General features: G+C 36.4%; 1 protein-coding gene across 3 annotated transcripts in view; it reads left to right on the top strand.

Annotated features, from left to right (window-relative positions):
- Nucleotides 1-17521, top strand: part of LOC119083119 (homocysteine S-methyltransferase 3-like) — a 31796-nt gene that overhangs the window by 11424 nt on the left and 2851 nt on the right. The window contains exon 7 of one of the 3 annotated variants that reach the window (XM_037192750.1): nucleotides 635-3140. The exons of 1 other annotated variant lie outside the window; for it this stretch is intronic. In XM_037192750.1, the coding sequence (XP_037048645.1) occupies nucleotides 635-2529 (1895 nt within the window). In that variant the 3' untranslated portion in view covers nucleotides 2530-3140. Of the gene's footprint in view, nucleotides 1-634; nucleotides 3141-10240; nucleotides 10444-17521 lie in introns of those variants that run through there. One more of the 3 variants, XM_037192752.1, reaches the window with a different exon arrangement.

Genomic DNA, 17521 nt, shown 5'->3' on the forward strand with positions numbered 1-17521 from the left:
GCTTTTCAGCGAAGCATCGATAGCTCTTAACCATACTATGGAGCATACTTTTACATTAGTTTTTAATTCAATGCATTGAAGTACTAAATTTTGGATTTAGCGCATGAGAAATGTCGTACATTACGTATCAATAATGAGTCAAATGAATGGAAATGTTTTTTCTTGTGAGAAGTTTGTCGAGCCGAGTCGACGTCGAGATCGGAGAAAAGGAAGTACAATCATTTCCATTCATTTTGTCATAGTTGACAGTTTATTTTACCCAAAAAAGGCGAGGATAAGCCTCTCAGCCGTGAAGTAAAATCATTTTTGGGTAAAATTTCTCTATGTGATCTTCACAGATGTTTTGAGATTTTATAAGCACAACGATATACTGTAAACTCTTGACTAAAAATTTGACAAAAGTGTTTCTTAGAAAGTTTTTTTGACGATGAATGACTTTAAGTGCCTCGTCCAATGAGATGTGTATTTTTCAATTGTCTGAAATTGTCCTAAAATGCCAAAAGACTAACCACTAATTACGAAGGTTTTCTTTTCTTGACTTTTCTTGACCTCTTTTCAACTAACCATTTAATTTACTCGACCTGCGCATCCAAAGGTGTAGTTTCTAATGCATAAAAGTAAATTATCATTTCAGGTCGTCTACCGAGTGACTCATCTTACTGGCGCCTATCACCAACCATGGAAAACACGGGCAGTTGCTCAGAGGATAAAACCACGCTGATCTCATCGTCGCACCGAAAAAGCTTCCCCGATCAGCCATGCAGTGATTCGTCGTCAACACTGCAGACATTTGGTAAAATTTCGTTGGAAGATCGTACGAAATACGAAAAATTCGGATCGAATGACGTCACCTCTGACGACAGTGATTCGGAATTTCGATTGTACGATTCGTCGACCATCAAAAAAAATAATTTCAAACAAATTGTGGCGAGTAACATCCACGAAAAGTTCCAAGCTGTTTGCAAGAGTAAGAATCAAGTTAAAGTTCCGATTGTCAGGAAGCTCGCCAAAGTTAGATCCTCGAAAATGGCGGCAACGAATCAAGCTAAAGTTCAACCAGTCGGGAGCACTCAACCGAAAGAATCGAACCGAAGTTCCGATAATGATTCCATCGGCTCGGCATCCGATCTGCGTACGGAAGACGATTGCTTCGATGAGGATCCGAGAAAAGCTGACAGCTTCCTGACGAAAATGGATCGCAAAAAGTTCGACGATGGCGTCAGTGAAAGTGTCAAAACGTGTGGCTCCAGTGCATATCATGCCGAATGCGAAAGTGTAACGACAAACGAAGATATTGCGAGCAGGGTTGTGGTTAGGGTTCGAATGAGGAAGAAGGACTCCACCAACAGTATCATTGATGAAAATCAGTTGTCGCCAATGTCAGACGATTTTTTGCACCAATATGGGGATCGGCCGCTGTTATTGGACGATGAACTGGAATTAGAATACAACTCCAGTGATAATGGCGAGGACGCCAAAGAGGACGAATCTCCGGAAGAACTGGATGTATTCGCAATGGCACCGTTCAAACTGCCTTTACCAAAGGCGAAAAAGACCAAACCCTCAAAGAATTCGGTTCACGATTCAACGAATCCAGTGTTCATGCAAATGGTAGACCAATCGAAATCTTCAGAAATATGGACATCAACGCCGAAAAAAGCTTTCATTCCGTCTTCATCTGTTAGTTCTGTTACTGCATGTCATGCACCTCCAGTTGTCCATTCCAGTGATACGGTTAGAACGCCGGCCAATACAAGCATCGAGAGTATTTCTAGTTTTGGAAAAGTCACAGTTATGTCCAATCCACCATCTGGTTCGTTTCCACCAGTTGACATATTTGGTTCGGTTCCGTTCCCACAAGTCATTAGCGAAAAATCAGCACAATTTGAACAAATTCGATCAATGGAAGACACTAAAACCAATCTTACTGTAGTCAACGTAAACAATGAGCCACCTCAACGAGCACTTCCTCCCATGCACACACTACAGTCTTTGGTTACTGTCAATCAATCGATTGTAATCGATAAGAATCATCTCGATTTGGCGTCGAATTCCTCTCGCAAATTCATCAACTTTTCTAATCCACCGTCTGATCACATTCTACCGATAGCTGACAACGAATTTGTTAGCAATCCGACTATCTACAGTCAGTACGACGAAGAGGAAGAGGTTTTGGCGACAACAAACAAATCAAAACACACAAAGGAGAAAACCAAAGACTCTTCGTCACTGTCAACGTCTTCCGTTCGTCTTCCCACAATGATAGCATCTAAAGTGAATCCGTTAAACTACAAGAAAGTGTCGTATAAACCGAGCAAAAAAGACGCCGCTGATCACCCGTATCAAAATGGTTTCAGTAACATGAGCTTTGAAGATTTTCCGTCCGACAATGAACTGGACGTGTCGAAAGAAGACAATGTTAGTGCACGCAAAATCACACCATTTGAGGTAATGAGAAACGATAAAATTGTGGTTGACGTGGAAAAAAAGTTTAGTTCGTTGAAGAGGAAACCGAACTTGTTTTCATGAATCGGTTTGATGGCCTGATTGAAAGCCAATAAATTAGAGCATTAATCGCCGTAGACCGCGTCACAAACACACTTTTACATCATCCTCAGCGTCACCACTTTTAAGATTGTTAAATTATGGAGTTTTGTTGCTAAGTAATGTTAGGCAAAAATTGGTTTTCTATTCGACAGTATTCTGGCTGTCACAGCTACGGTAATAAATACATACCAAAGTTGGCACACCACTGAAATTCTACTATTGACTTCCGTTTGCAAGAACGGTTTTTTACCTGGCAGGCTAATCTTTGAATGTTATGCTTTAGGTAGTGTAGAGATCCCCTCTGGTAACACCAAAGTATATAAACACTGAAGTTATGCAAAAGCTCAGCAGATCACAAACTTTGCGGAACCCAAGTTTCCTATGTCGCCATATACCGATATTGTGCGTATGTGTATCGATATGCAGTAAATTCACCAAAACTTCACCTCGAACTTGGGTACTGTGAGCTTTTGTGGATTTGCATTACTTGTGTGTTTAGATAGTTTGGGTAACACACCACTTTTGATGATGATTTTTACGATGCCTTATCCAACGCGTCAGAACAATTCCCCGTTAAATGTTCAACGAAGGTTCAAATGTTATGCCAAAGTATTCGCCTTAGCAACACCAAATGCCAAATGTTCGCATCTGCAAATGTGAATTTTTCCAATTTTTGCCTACGACTTTCCAATACAGCACAACAAGAACGTGATGTAAATACTATCGATGTAGCGTTGTGTTGTCGATGAATACAAAATTTTAAAATCTCGCGTGCGGTAATACAGCATTGGAAACCTCACATACGTGTTTGTGTAAAAGCTTTCAGCAGTCAGCTTTCGAATCAGATAGTACGCTGACAAGACAAATACATAACGTGCCTTAGCGCAACGACGTATGCGAGATTTCCAGTGCTGAATTGATACGTGAGATCTAACAATTTTTCAACCATAAAGCCTTACCGACACACTGAATTTGCGCTACAACACAAAGTTTACAGCACATCGATAGAGTTTACATCAAATTCTTGTTGGTGCTGAATTGCTGTATTGCAAATTACTACAAAGATAGCACCATTTACCCAATGAACGTCAACACAAGGTATAGTCGAATGTCAAACGTTGTATGGAGCGGAGAACATACCGATTTCATATAAAGAAACTCACTTCTCATGAGAGGTGAGTTTGTTTATATGAAATCGCTATGTCCTCCGGTTTGTATGAATAGACCATACCTGGTTTATACTTTCATTGCATTTACCGACGCGAAATTGACAGAACACCTGCTTTTATGACTGAAAGTTGGAGATCCAATGACAGAAAAATTGGGCAGTTGGTGTTGTTGTGGTGAATATTTTCACATACGTCGTTGTGTGTGGGGTTAGTGAGTCTAGTGGATCACTGATTAGATTGCCGAGTTTAAAATGTTCAAATGTATAACAACCGTTACATACAGCAACATTTGTGTGGAGAGATTATCATTAAAAGTGGCGCCTTATAAAATGACCATCAGCGCTGCCTATCAAGCAGTGAGTGGAAGTAACCGTCAAAGAAAACTAACTGTGGCAAACGAATGTGTTAAGTAGATATATCACAATGAGTCACAATATTCAAAGTATTCCAAATATTTTGCTCTTTGATTCTAATAAGAAATTTAGAGTCCACGCTATATCGCTCAGCAATAGAGAACGTATTGGGATTTTGCTTTAAGTGGAAACTAATTTCAGCTGTCGATCAGGTTCAATGATTTGTTAATTACGTCAGAAAACGGTTAATCTTACGGCTAGTTTCCGTGTACTGGTGGTTAGTGTTTTCTAAAAATTAGTGTTCTATGAAAATATTGAAGTAATAGATTTTACATGCTACATGCATCGAAAACTGTACTTGTCATATTTTAAACACTCGTCTCGGCCTCGTATCGGATCAACAAAGTTCACGCTAAAGCTTGATTTTTCAACTTTTCATCCATTGTTATGTAAATAACAAATGAAGTAAGAGATTTAAAGTTTTTTGCGATAATCTAGCCGTTTCTAAAAGGTTAACAACTGATGATTTTGTTTGGTAATAGGTGCGGAAAACGTGCATGTATACAATATACACCACACCATGCAAGATAAATTCCAACAAAGTGCGTTATTAACTGTAACATTAGTTAAATGCTACTACTTTTTCACTTACGCATTTTTATATAAAGAAGGGAAAATTAATTACTAAATCTAAAAGTGTTAGGCTAAAACAAAATGTATTTCTATTTATAAATTATGAATAATTATTATTTGTGACATTCTATCCGAGTTGTGTATAACGAATTGTTAAAAGTATTTAAATTATGTTAAATAAATTTATGTCAAAATTACTGCAACGTTTTCATTTTGTTGTGTCGACGTGTAGCCAATTGCCAAATTGGACCCGGCCCAGTGCGCACTGACAAAGTCAAGGCTGTAAACTTTGGGGAGGTCTCGCAGATACAGACACGCATTTTACATTTTCGTAGAAGATGAATTCTCAAATTTGACAATTTCAAAAAAAATTCATAAAAAGCTCTAGCAAAAATACTACTAGTCATAGGTGCCGCTTAAAGGTCAAGTTGCAGTTCAGTGACATTATCGTTCCACTACATTTTACTATCATCCTATAGGTCTCTTCCAAGTGAAACATCGAAACGTCTATCGTCATCCACAGACAACAAAACTAAACACTGTTGTGTATGGAAAAGCGTTGAGGTTATGGCTCTGTGGATGACGTTTGACAGTAAGCTCGAGTAAACTGCACTTTGCACCTGCACTTGGAAGAGATCTATTGTTTATGTTTGACAAGTGATTCGCATTGTTTGTGTGCTTCGGAGAACTTTCTAAAGCTTTTAGCTTCTTTTGTTTTGCATTGAAAAAGTGGAGTATTTCGGTGGAATACAAACACAAAGCTCCTTAAAAACAAAGACACAAATAAGATACGGCGTTTTGACTTACATTCTGTTTTTGAGTGAACATTTCTGATGTATCTGATTTACCGGGAAACTGGCTGAATCTAGACGCGGGAATGATCATAGGGGCAAAATAAGCGTAAGAATGAACGAGACAATAAAACCAAGCGAGAAAGAAGTTTGATTGGTGTAAAAGTTGAAAAGAGTTGAAAACTGAAACTGTGTTTAAAACGAGATGTCATCAGGGGCGCCGAATTCTAAGGACAAGCGAGGCTCGGGCACCACTACTCGAATGATGAGCACCACTACATCTTTCCAGTTTTACTTGAAAGAGCACCACTACTCCCAGATTCGCTTGTTGTATGAGCACCACTACTCTTAAACACAAGTCGGCGTCCCTGGATGTCATTAAAAAAATTCTGGAAATGAGTTCAAATGCGGAAATAAGTTGAAAAGTTAATATTAATTGTGAAAACTTTTCAGCCACCTGTAGTATTGAATTGAAAACAAATCGCAAACTCCGCTCGCGTCTTCACTTTTATGTACCTTTTAGTAGTAATCCATAATCATTTTACTTAGATCGTCTTCATCAATTTTTTACTCAAGTAAATTTATGAATGGCAAAATCCTTTAAAATCAAATAAAATCAGAGAAAACCAATTAAAATCAAAAGAAAATCATTAAGGCCAGGTTAAGGTGTTTATTATCGTGAATGTTTACATGCGATGTAAGACGCCTTAACCTGGCCTTAAGGTTTTTTTTTAGAAAATCCTTGTGCACTTACAATATTATGGTTACGATTATGGTTGAAGCGAAGGAAGGCTAGATAAAGGACACTCACACAACGAAAAAACTAGTGTAAAGTAGCTGTCAACAATTCAGAAATATTGCAAATACGTTGTCAACGTTTGTATATGATTGAGGAAGGGGCGTTACGATGTTTGGAAATGCCATTACCAGTACAGTAATTCTTCGTTGAGTTTAAGCAAGGAATTTTGACAGCTGTCAAAACAGTTACACTTTCACCAGACATTACTGTACGCACTCTTGTTGATTGTTAACAGCTTCAATTATTGTCTACCAGCAAATTACAAGTAAGTGAAATAAATAATTGTAATTGTAAATAGAATTAATTGAAAGTAAAGAAAATGGTTGAAAAATGGCTGAAACATGGTTGAAACATGGCTGAAAAATATCGTACGGTCCATCGGCAGAAAGATGTGTGGTATTACAATCCACAGTTACCAATTCACATTTTAATCCAGGCGTTTAGTGGTATGGTGGCACTGCATAAAAAAGCGGTCGAAACTGATATTTTGAATTTTTGTATGGGAATTCACATTTCAACGTTGATATCCCCGCCGGTTTTACAGAATAAGAGCCAGATTTTGCTAGGCTTGCATCTTTTATGAAGTTTTTGCACAAATGAGTATGCCAATCGATAAATCAAATCGTATTAAAAGATACAAACCTAGCAAAATCTGGCTCTTATTGTGTAAAAACAGCGGAGATATTAACGTTTACATGTCAATTTGGTAAAATAGAGTACTGAAACGAGACAGTGTATCAAACAAATTTTGGCACTGTAATAGATCTGGAAACGTTTTTAATACAAAATAGTACTCTATTTGGCAGCTGTCACTCGAAGCACTCTTGCTTGAAGTGCGGTAGGAAGAGGTGTAATTTCCTATTGTCTATCCTAGGTTAACAAATAACTATTGAATTTGGTATGATATGTGTCGGAATTGACTTCACATAAGGTGTGTTCAAGTACCATAATCAAAGAGTCATTTAATTTTGAGCCTTGAGCATAAATTTCAGAATTTTTCTCGTAATTTAGACCTTACTTCGTTTCGAGATACAACTCGCGAAATCGCCTAAAATCTACGGTACACAAGAGATACGTGCACAGCTATTGCTTATCATGTTGAAGATTCTTTTTAAAATTACTCATCATTTCTAAACATGAATACTAAATCATGACTCATAATAGAGAGATTTTTACTTAAAATTGTAAGTTGACTTGAAACTTGGAAATTATCAAAAATTTCTCCGAGAGGAACTATTCGCACCCGTCGTGTGTCAATGGTACCCACAAGTGACTGTTCGCACGCGTGTACCAATAGTACATACGAGAGACTATTCACAGGTGTGTGACAGTAGCACCCAAGAGATTTTAGTCGCACGCGCGTGTCAACATTAACCAAGAGGGTTTTTTTGACACTCGTGTGCCAATATCATCAAATTAAAAAATATGCTCGTGTATGGTGAAGGGTATCCGAAATTATAGCAAAACACCATTGTATGTACATTTTCTATTGAGATTTCATCATCGGAAAATAGTTTTTCATTTTCCATTTTAGAGGTGATGTCACTCACCGACATCGTAAAAATTTACCCCTTCTCCATTAGCATTTTCTTACTCATGCTCCACATTAATTTCAATACATAAAAAAGTTTGCTTCTTTCGTTTGGCCCCATTTGCATAGAAAAAAGTTTCGTGATATTTTTCGATATTTTTTTTTATATTTTTTCTTCTTCACGAAATACAAAAGGGTGACCCAATTCAGATAAAACTTTCCTGTTTGTGACAGTGAAAATGCACTTACCGTACACAAGCATGTACAATATCGTATGTAATTGCTGTTAAGTTATTGCTTTGGCTTGTGTGATTTCTCCACTCGTCTTCGCCTCGTTCCGGAAAGCTAACACTTGTCAAAACAACAAACTGACAAACTAGGACGTAATATACGATATTTTAGACGCAATTTTAGATTTATCAGAATTTTAAAAGTCATCGATATTTCCGGTCAGTTAAGTGATTCCCAGTTTATGATAAATAAAATCAAATTTAGCGCCAAAATATCCTAACCTGGAAACACTTAATTCACTAGAACATCGATGACTTTCAAAAAACTAAAAAATCACAAATATGTTCAGAACTAGACTGTAGGATGTTTTGCAAAACGTTGCGGTAGGATTTTACAAAAGTGAATCCGTTGAACTCATCATCGAGCAACAAACATACGTGAACTTTTCCAACGACCTTCACAAAGGTATCTCTCTCTATCTATATCTCTTTCTCTATATATCTCTCTCTTTGTTCTTTCCCTTGTTGGAGTTTATGCTGAAGACAAACGAGACATCGAAAACGTATTTCGATCAAAATTCTCTTTGTTATAGTTTCGTTAAGTGTCAAAGAACAAAGAGAATTTTGATCGAAATACGTTTTCGATGCCTCGTTTGTCTTCAGCATTACACTTTTAATAGTAGATTATGAACCTCTGTCAAACATGCTTATTTCGGCGATTTGGAAGTTATGTACAGAGCCGAAGGCGTGGCACAAAATCCGAATAGTTAAAATAAACATTTTTGACAGAGGTGCATACGCTGTTTTGCCTGCGAGGGTAGATTTATCCAGATGAAACCTTTTACATTATAGGGATAAAAGCGTTCTAGGCGGAAAAAAATGTAAAACAGCTCGGCTACACCTCGTATTGGACAACCTAACATCGAGTGCGATAAAAAAGCAATATCACAGCTCATATTTTCGAACTATTTTAAATCAATGGACTGAGCAGCAGAACACCCTGTATACAAAACAAGAAGAATGTAGTCGTAGAACGAACTAAAAGATTTATATGACAAACTTCCCAATGCTCACAGTAGACAACACAACAGTATTCATACTGAATATCATATCTAGTTATATTTACGTGCTCCAAAGACTCTTAGTAAATTGGAATCATCCAAGGATCTTATTTGCAAAATAGAGTCAAACTAAAAACAGATTAACAGAAAACCGGCATCGGTTCAAATGTTTCTTAACTTGTATGTAGTTTTACAAGAGCGACAGAGTTAATATTGTTCAACGTCAAATTCACGTTTTCTCTAATGGTGTCCCTACAAGAAAATGGTTTTCATGTATGCGGTCAATCACTACCTCAACCCATTCTTGGTAAAAATTTTCAACTCCCCTACAAACATCGCTCGATGGGAAAATTAGTGTTGGATACAAGACTTTCGTATGTAAGTTTAACACAACTCAATTGTCAATTACTGCTCCATTTGCCTCTATCTATTCGACAGATTCCCGTCTACCGCTACCTTCAATGCCATCACATAAATAATATTCAGAGACCTGCAACACCATTAACTCTTACAACAAAAAGAAGCAAAATCCATGAGCTCGATTGGAATTCACGCCGTAAGTGCGCTACAAATTCAAAATGGAACGTGCCAAGATCTATGTAACGCAGCATTGAGTCGTGCCACTCTCAAAATAAGGAAGCTTTGACATTCAGTTCATTTTTTATTCGACATCGCAACCATCATTTTCCACAATCTGACTAGTGACTGACTGACTAGCACTAATTCCTTGGTACTTTGCCTGTTGGTGATTTCTTTTTCGCACTCAATCGGGACTCTAGTCAAGGTTTCTAGAAGAGCGATGTATATATAAGAGTGCTATTAACAACAGGAGCGCGTATTCGTCCTCACTTTAGTTCATCTCCACAAACTTACGTTAACATTTTTATGATTGCAAAAAGAAATAAAAAAATTCAAAAATTCAAATCGTTTGTGTTATGTAGCATAAGTTCAGGCTCTTTCGTTGACAGCATACGACTATATTTAGGAGCAAACCCATCTAAACATCAACTAACATGAATGGTACCCAATCAAATCGCTTAGCAGTGTGTTATCTTTCCGTGTATGGATGTGTGTGTGCACGACACTTAATTTTCTCAAATAAAACTTCCATGCTCAATATTGAATGTGACCAGTTTATCGTTGTAAGTCAGTTTATTCACTGGTGAACTGAATATAATACAGGAGCAATTGCACAACCGCTTTTTTTGAGTTTATTTATATCCAGACTCTCGTGTAATAAATTAAATATTTTTTTTTAAATTAAATTAATTTGATTGTTTGTGCAACATATACGAAACTGTTCTGTAATAAAATTGTTATTAATTGCACGTAAGTATTAATCGCCTTTGTCAGTAAAAATTGTGTTACAATGTTGCACAAAAGTGCATCGTCTGACACAATTTTATGATGTCAATTCATTGTCATAATATCCAGTGTTCTATAATGAATCCATTGCATGCTAATTAATCAATCAACGATTATAACAAACACATTTGCAAAATACACGTGTAGCAGCTAAAGTGTTGGTGTAGGTTCCGAGCTGTAATTTAATACTTCAATTTTAATCTATTTGATTGTCGTAATGATATTCCGGCAGACAAAGAAACCGATTAGAGTTTATTTTTGGTGTGGAGTTCATTTTAGAATTGAACTTGTCTGCTTCACACCAAAAGGGGGTGATAACCTTTATTTTAGCTAACATATTGATCACACAGTACAACTGGTGTTTATCTGTTCATATTGCTGGTATGGAATATTCCTAAATTTTGTGAAAATAATGTCTGTTTTCTATGCTGTTTGTTCAGCGATGTTCAAAGTCGTTTATAATGGCAGGTACAGACAGACAGCATTCTAAAGTGTACACTGGCTATCAATGAGAGCAACAGGTTTATTTTCGAGGTAACGCAACATATTAATTCACTTGGTAAAGATTCAAAATTAATTCTGCAAGCAGTGTATAGTCGGTCGGTCAATAGAAAAAGCGTAGAAACAACAATGTTTGAAGAAAATCTTGTTTTGAAATTCCAGTATGTTCAAGATTCAATGGAAAATTTTTCATTTTTGCTGTAAAGCGGTATATGTCGTTTCGCCTAGTGGAAACACATAAAATTTGCTCGGGTGGACGAAATGAAATTGATTTTTGATTAGGGGATATTCAAAACAAAGGAGTTTCGCTATGGATATGATAAGGAAAAACGGTTAGATTTGAACAGCTGGGTGAAGAAGTTCAATTCTTCTAAAATTCGGAAAATATTTAACGATTGATTTTGGTTGGAGGTCGTAAATAAAAATGAAAATGAAGTTGGTGATTGGTCATGGTCATAGAGTCCGTTGGGATCAAAAGTAGGTCTATTCCATCTGTCAAAGTGACGTTTTGAACGTCAAACATAAGAAATCTTTTAAGAAGACAGTAATTTCGTTGATTTTTCTTAAATTGTTTTTCAATTACTGCATTTAAAAAAAAAAATAAGAATTAACGAAATTACCGACCGTTTTACATATTTTCTAATGTTTGACGTTTAAAACGTCACTTTGACAGATGTAATTGACATACTTTTGATCCCAACGAACTCAATCTCACCTCATTTAAACTAAAATGGCTTTGAATTAAGAAAAATATTTACGAAAAAAATTACAAACTTTGGTAAATGCTTCATTATTCTGGCTTGATGAGGCGACATAACTACACGGTCAATATCGTCAGGAACGATATTATCGTTTTTTAGACGATAGTATCGTCTAAAAAACGATAGTATCGTACTATCGTCTAAAAAACGATATTATCGTCCAAAAAAATCTCATCCAGGACGATAATATCGTCTAAAATTATGAATTTTAAAATATTTTCAGGACGATATTATCGTTGTCTTGACGATATTAGAGAACGTTAGCTAAACGGCCGCTAACGCTAATTTCCAACGCTAAATCCCCCGCTAACGCTAAAATCAACGGTAATGCCCTGTCAATAAATGGCACTATTGTGAATGCATACACATGGACGACGTAATTTTCGAATTATTTTCATTTATTATTTTAAAGGGTCATTCGGATCAATATTTTATTACTGCAATCCGTAGATCTAATTTGCAAGAAGGCAGCGACACTGTGCTGGATAAAATCTATAAACTTTACAATGTGCTGTTCGACGACAAACATCCTCAACTACACAACAAACACGTGGTTAACCTGCAATTGAAACACATGAAATTAATTTTGTGATTATTACTTCCACAATGTGATCGGATCAATATTTTATGAATGCAATTAGTAGATCTGACTTGTAGGAAGCCAGCGGTATTAAGCTGGAAACGTTTTTTATTCTCTTTTTAATGTTACAAATAGTATCCTCGACACGACGAACATGCAGTTGGAAAATGTGATTCGTAATACGTTTTATTGCAATCAAAAGTGAATAAAACTTTTCCAGCTTAATACCGCTGGCTTCCTACAAGTCAGATCTACTAATTGCATTGATAAAATATTGATCCGATCACATTGTGGAAGTAATAATCACAAAATTAATTTCATGTATTTCAATTGCAGGTTAACCACGTGTTTGTTGTGTAGTTGAGGATGTTTGTCGTCGAACAGCACATTGTAAAGTTTATAGATTTTTTCCAGCACAGTGTCGCTGCCTTCCTGCAAATTAGATCTACGGATGGGGTAGGGTAATCTCGCACACCACACAAATTCATGGTGTGCGAGATTCACCTCTAAGTGGTGAATCTCGCACAGTCATGACTTTTCGTTACATTTCGTAAAAGGACGCATACTATGATCGCGTGTGCGAGATTCCCCGACACCCTACGGATTGCAGTAATAAAATATTGATCCAGATGACCTTTTAAAATAATAAATGAAAATAAATCGAAAGTTGCGTCGTCCATGTGTATGCATTCACAATGGTGCCACTTATTGACAGGGCATTACCGTTGATTTTAGCGTTAGCGGGGGATTTAGCGTTGGAAATTAGCGTTAGCGGCCGTTCAGCTAACGTTCTCTATTATCGTTTAAAAAAACGATAATATCGTTTTTTTGGACGATACTATCGTTTTTTTTTGATGATACTATCGTCTAAAAAACGATATTATCGTTCAAAAAACGATAATATCGTTTTTTGACGATAATATCGTCCTGGATGAAAATATCCGCTGGACGGATATCGTTATTTTCTTTTTCTGAACAAATTTATCGTTATTTTGGACGATATTATCGTCCTGGGCGATAATTTTTGAGACGATAATATCGTTCTGGACGATAGTATCATCCAGAACGATAATATCGTTTTTAATTTATTTAAAATAAAAATTCTAGACGATAATATCGTGCTGGGCGATATTATCGTTCTGGATGGTTGTTGAAGACGAAACACAAAATCTTGTAGATAAACACCTTTTTATAGACGGCAAATATATATTAAAAATTGGTTCATTTGGTTCCGTAAATTTAAATTTTATATAGAAAAATTACACAGACTAATTATGAGACGACGCGAGAAAAAAAAAATTAACTCCTAAGTTCCGACACCGTTCCGGCGCCCGGCTCGTACGTAAAAAGATGAATTATTTAGGGACGAACTAAACGCCTTTTTTAAACACTGATGTGTAGGTGACTTCCTCTGACAATTGTTTTTCGATATTTTGGAAGAGAATTCGGTTCTTGCTGCACCTCTGAGTAAAATTGAGTCCTGGACAATATTACCACCCAAAAGTAAACGATTTGGACGATGTTATCGTACAGAAATCGAAAATATCCATTAGACTTTCTAGAACGGTAATATCGTCCAGAAAACGATACTATCGTCCAGACAATATTTTAGAATTTTTCAATTTAGACGATATTATCGTCCTGGATGAAAATTTTTTGGACGACAATATCGTTTTTTTGGACGATACTATCGTCCAAAAAAACGATATTATCGCCCAAAAAAACGATATTATCGTTCCTGACGATATTGACGGTGTGGAAATGTCCCTCTACCTTTTAATTCAGCTAGAGTCGAAAATGGCTTATTACAATACTAGGGAAAGTATGAGTATACGAGCGCTTGCGCAAGTATTAGTACGAGTCTGTTATATACAGCCTTATATCAGTGAGGTATTTTATCGCAGTAGGCAAACATCTCTTTTTCTAGTGATGTAATTTTACTTGCAAAACCTTTAGCTCTCTAGGGTAAATTTGTTTACTCTTATGTACGTCGTGTATATAGCGCACAATACACACACACCGTATGCGATAAAATTCATTACAAAGCTGGGGATAAAGTCACGTTTCCATTTAATTGCTGACCTCGGCTTCGCCTCGGATCAAGAAACTTCACACAAAAATTGAACGTTTCGTCTTTTTATCCCTTGTCATGTAATTAACCATTGTAGGAACTTTCCATTCAACAAAACACACATTTATTGACAATAACACAGATTTACAATCACAAAATCGTTTCAACTTCAAAGAGAAACTGTAAATACGATGCAAATGTTCGAATATTATAATCGCCATCGATAAAATACAATGAATTTTTCAGCACGCACAGCGGCCTTGAGTCGGTTTTTCTTATCAACAGTGTAACAGATAATTTGATTATGCTTTTCTGTCTGTATCGTGTCTCGCAACAACATTTCGCCGGTAAATTAAACTTTGTTGCTTTTTCTCTTATCAAATATTTATGGTGACTTGACATATATTTGATGTACGTCACGGTTTTTGGGGCTAACAGGTCCATTCCAACATGTTTTATATAACATCTTTAGACTCCAGGGGACCAGGCGATTCTCTTTATTCCGTAAATTGATCGGAGACATTTGTAGTCTGCAACAGGGACCATGTATTCCTGAAAAGGAAATCTGTGGCTTCCTAGTCCATATCAGCTATGATTCAGTGAGCCAATAGTTATTTGTTTACTGAGGGGCGGAACTGGAAATTCTAACAAGAGCGATGTTTGTTCGATTTCGCTCGTGTTGGAATTTCCTATTTCATCCAGTGGTGAACACAACGTTTTTATTGTGTGCAAGGTGTGATTAACCGTTTTTTTCCACGACACAAAAAACATCATTTCACCATACCATTTTTGAAAACATAAACAAAGTGACAGTTCGAGTGAGAAAAGTTCGATTTTCTCTCCACGGGAGGCAAAGTGCTGCACTTTGCTTACTAGAAATGTCATTCAATCGTCAACAAAACACAATTTTCTCATGGCCTATTGATGCCAGAAACTAAGGTAAATCACACCTCTCATATGAAAATAAATATTTTCTACTAAATTTTCCCAATTTGTTTACAATTTATTTCAATACAAAATGTTACACCAAAGTGTTGATAAAAACATTGTTTGACCTTGATTGTAAAGTTAACGCCAAAATGACAGTTATCTTTATCTACTCAAGTTGATCAAACATTATGTCTAGACAATATTCAAATCATGCTCTACTTGCAAAAACTTAATGAAGTGAGTATAATAAATAAATCGATATAAATTGCGTATTTGGCACTCCCCCCATTATTGCCGTCTAACCCTTCGCTTAATTGGCAGTTCGTTCAAACAATAGAGAAAAGGCTGAGTGTTTTCTATTTGTTTACACAAACTGTCAAGTGTTCGAAGGTTCTAGTGTCATTTTTATTCAAGTTGCTTTCCAATGTGACATTATGTCGTTTTTCACTGGAAAAGTCTATCGTGAGCTATGTTAGACATAGATTATTTCCAGCTGTTTCAAAACAAAATGAGAAATAACGTACCTACAGTGAACTATGTCACAAAATTGCGAACATAATTGTAGATGGCCTAGAGTGAGGGCAAGTGCATAAAGCCGTTTTCATTGTATTTTCATGCCGCGGGACAATATTACAGAATTTTCCTCGTAATTTGGTCGTTTTGCATTTGGGCTACAACTTGCAAAATTGCCTAAGATCTACCGACCACAACAGTTACGTAAATAACTAATCCATTGTTCTGTAAGACAAACCAACACAAACATACAGTTGTTGTGTTGACAATCACGAAATTATTGTCACAAAATACGTGGATTTTCCGCATAAAAAATGTTAGCCCTACCAACGGATCGCGTCGAGTTCAAATTGTTACTCGTAGTAGGGCTCACTAGCTGCATTTTGGTGCATTTTGGTATAAAAGCGTGAATTTTTTACCATTGATAAATATGCATTTGGGGATTCCAAAACGATTACGAGATTTTGAAAAAGTGACCTCTAGCGCCATCTACATCCGGTTGAAGTTTTCGATGCAGAGGTAACTTTGATGAATTTCTGTGTAGCGGGAATCGAAGCTACGCAGGTGATATTGGTCTCAAACGAAAGCTGAATGTTCAAAGTTTTTTTTAGTGCAAAAAAATTTCATGAATTTTCCAATTTTCCCGCAGTTTTTCACTTTGAACATTCAGCTTTCGTTTGAGACCAATATCACCTGCGTAGCTTCGATTCCCGCTACACAGAAATTCATCAAAGTTACCTCTGCATCGAAAACTTCAACCGGATGTAGATGGCGCTAGAGGTCACTTTTTCAAAGTCTCCTAATCGTTTTGGAATCCCCAAATGCATATTTATCAATGGTAAAAAATTCACGCTTTTATACCAAAATGAACCAAAAAATGTATTTTGTTCAACTAGTGAGCCCTACTATCGCAAATCAACTATCAATAATAAATATAATAGCCTCAATACGAACAACACACACTCTACGGATAATAGCGGCAGAGTCAAAATGACCCAAAATTATATCTGCTAAATTTGAAGTATCCGTAGAGTGTGTTGTTTTTGTATAGAGGCTATATTGTGTTTAATGTAGAGGAGAGTTTAAATTAAACAAACTTTAACAGAGGTCACTTTCCGAAGAACTTTGGACATAGTTAGTGATATTGTTTGTTATGTCGACTGCGATAATAAATTTTCAAGGAGAAACTTTAATGCCAAAGCTCAACTATTTTCTGTAATTTGTGCTGCGGGAAACGATCGATGTGCTATGTCATTGTCATCGTAGTAATAAATTTTCTAATTAAATTTGATATCACACGAAATGTGATCGAAAAGCGCTAAAAATAACTTTTTTACGGTGTTGTCGATTTCCATAATTTTTTTTTTAAATCGGTTTGAATAACACCGTTTGATAGGTAAAACGAGACCTTTCATGTGAACCCTGAGTTGTTGAGATTGTAGTACAAAGTATTCATTAAGGAACATTTATCACGCTCTGTACTGAGTAACAGTTGTTTGTTCACCGAGCGAAAACGAAAGTTAGATATTTCGTTTTGAGGGTGTTCTTGGCCAGAGCCACAAGACACCAGAGAAAATTAATTTTCCTACTTTTTCCCCGAAGTCGACACCATTAAAATGAAAAATCATATATTTGAATGTGTGTGTGACAGCTTCGTGTACAGACAGTAAAAGGGGACTCTTAATG

Source organism: Bradysia coprophila, unplaced genomic scaffold, assembly GCF_014529535.1.
Source record: "Bradysia coprophila strain Holo2 unplaced genomic scaffold, BU_Bcop_v1 contig_561, whole genome shotgun sequence".
NCBI lineage: Eukaryota > Metazoa > Arthropoda > Insecta > Diptera > Sciaridae > Bradysia > Bradysia coprophila.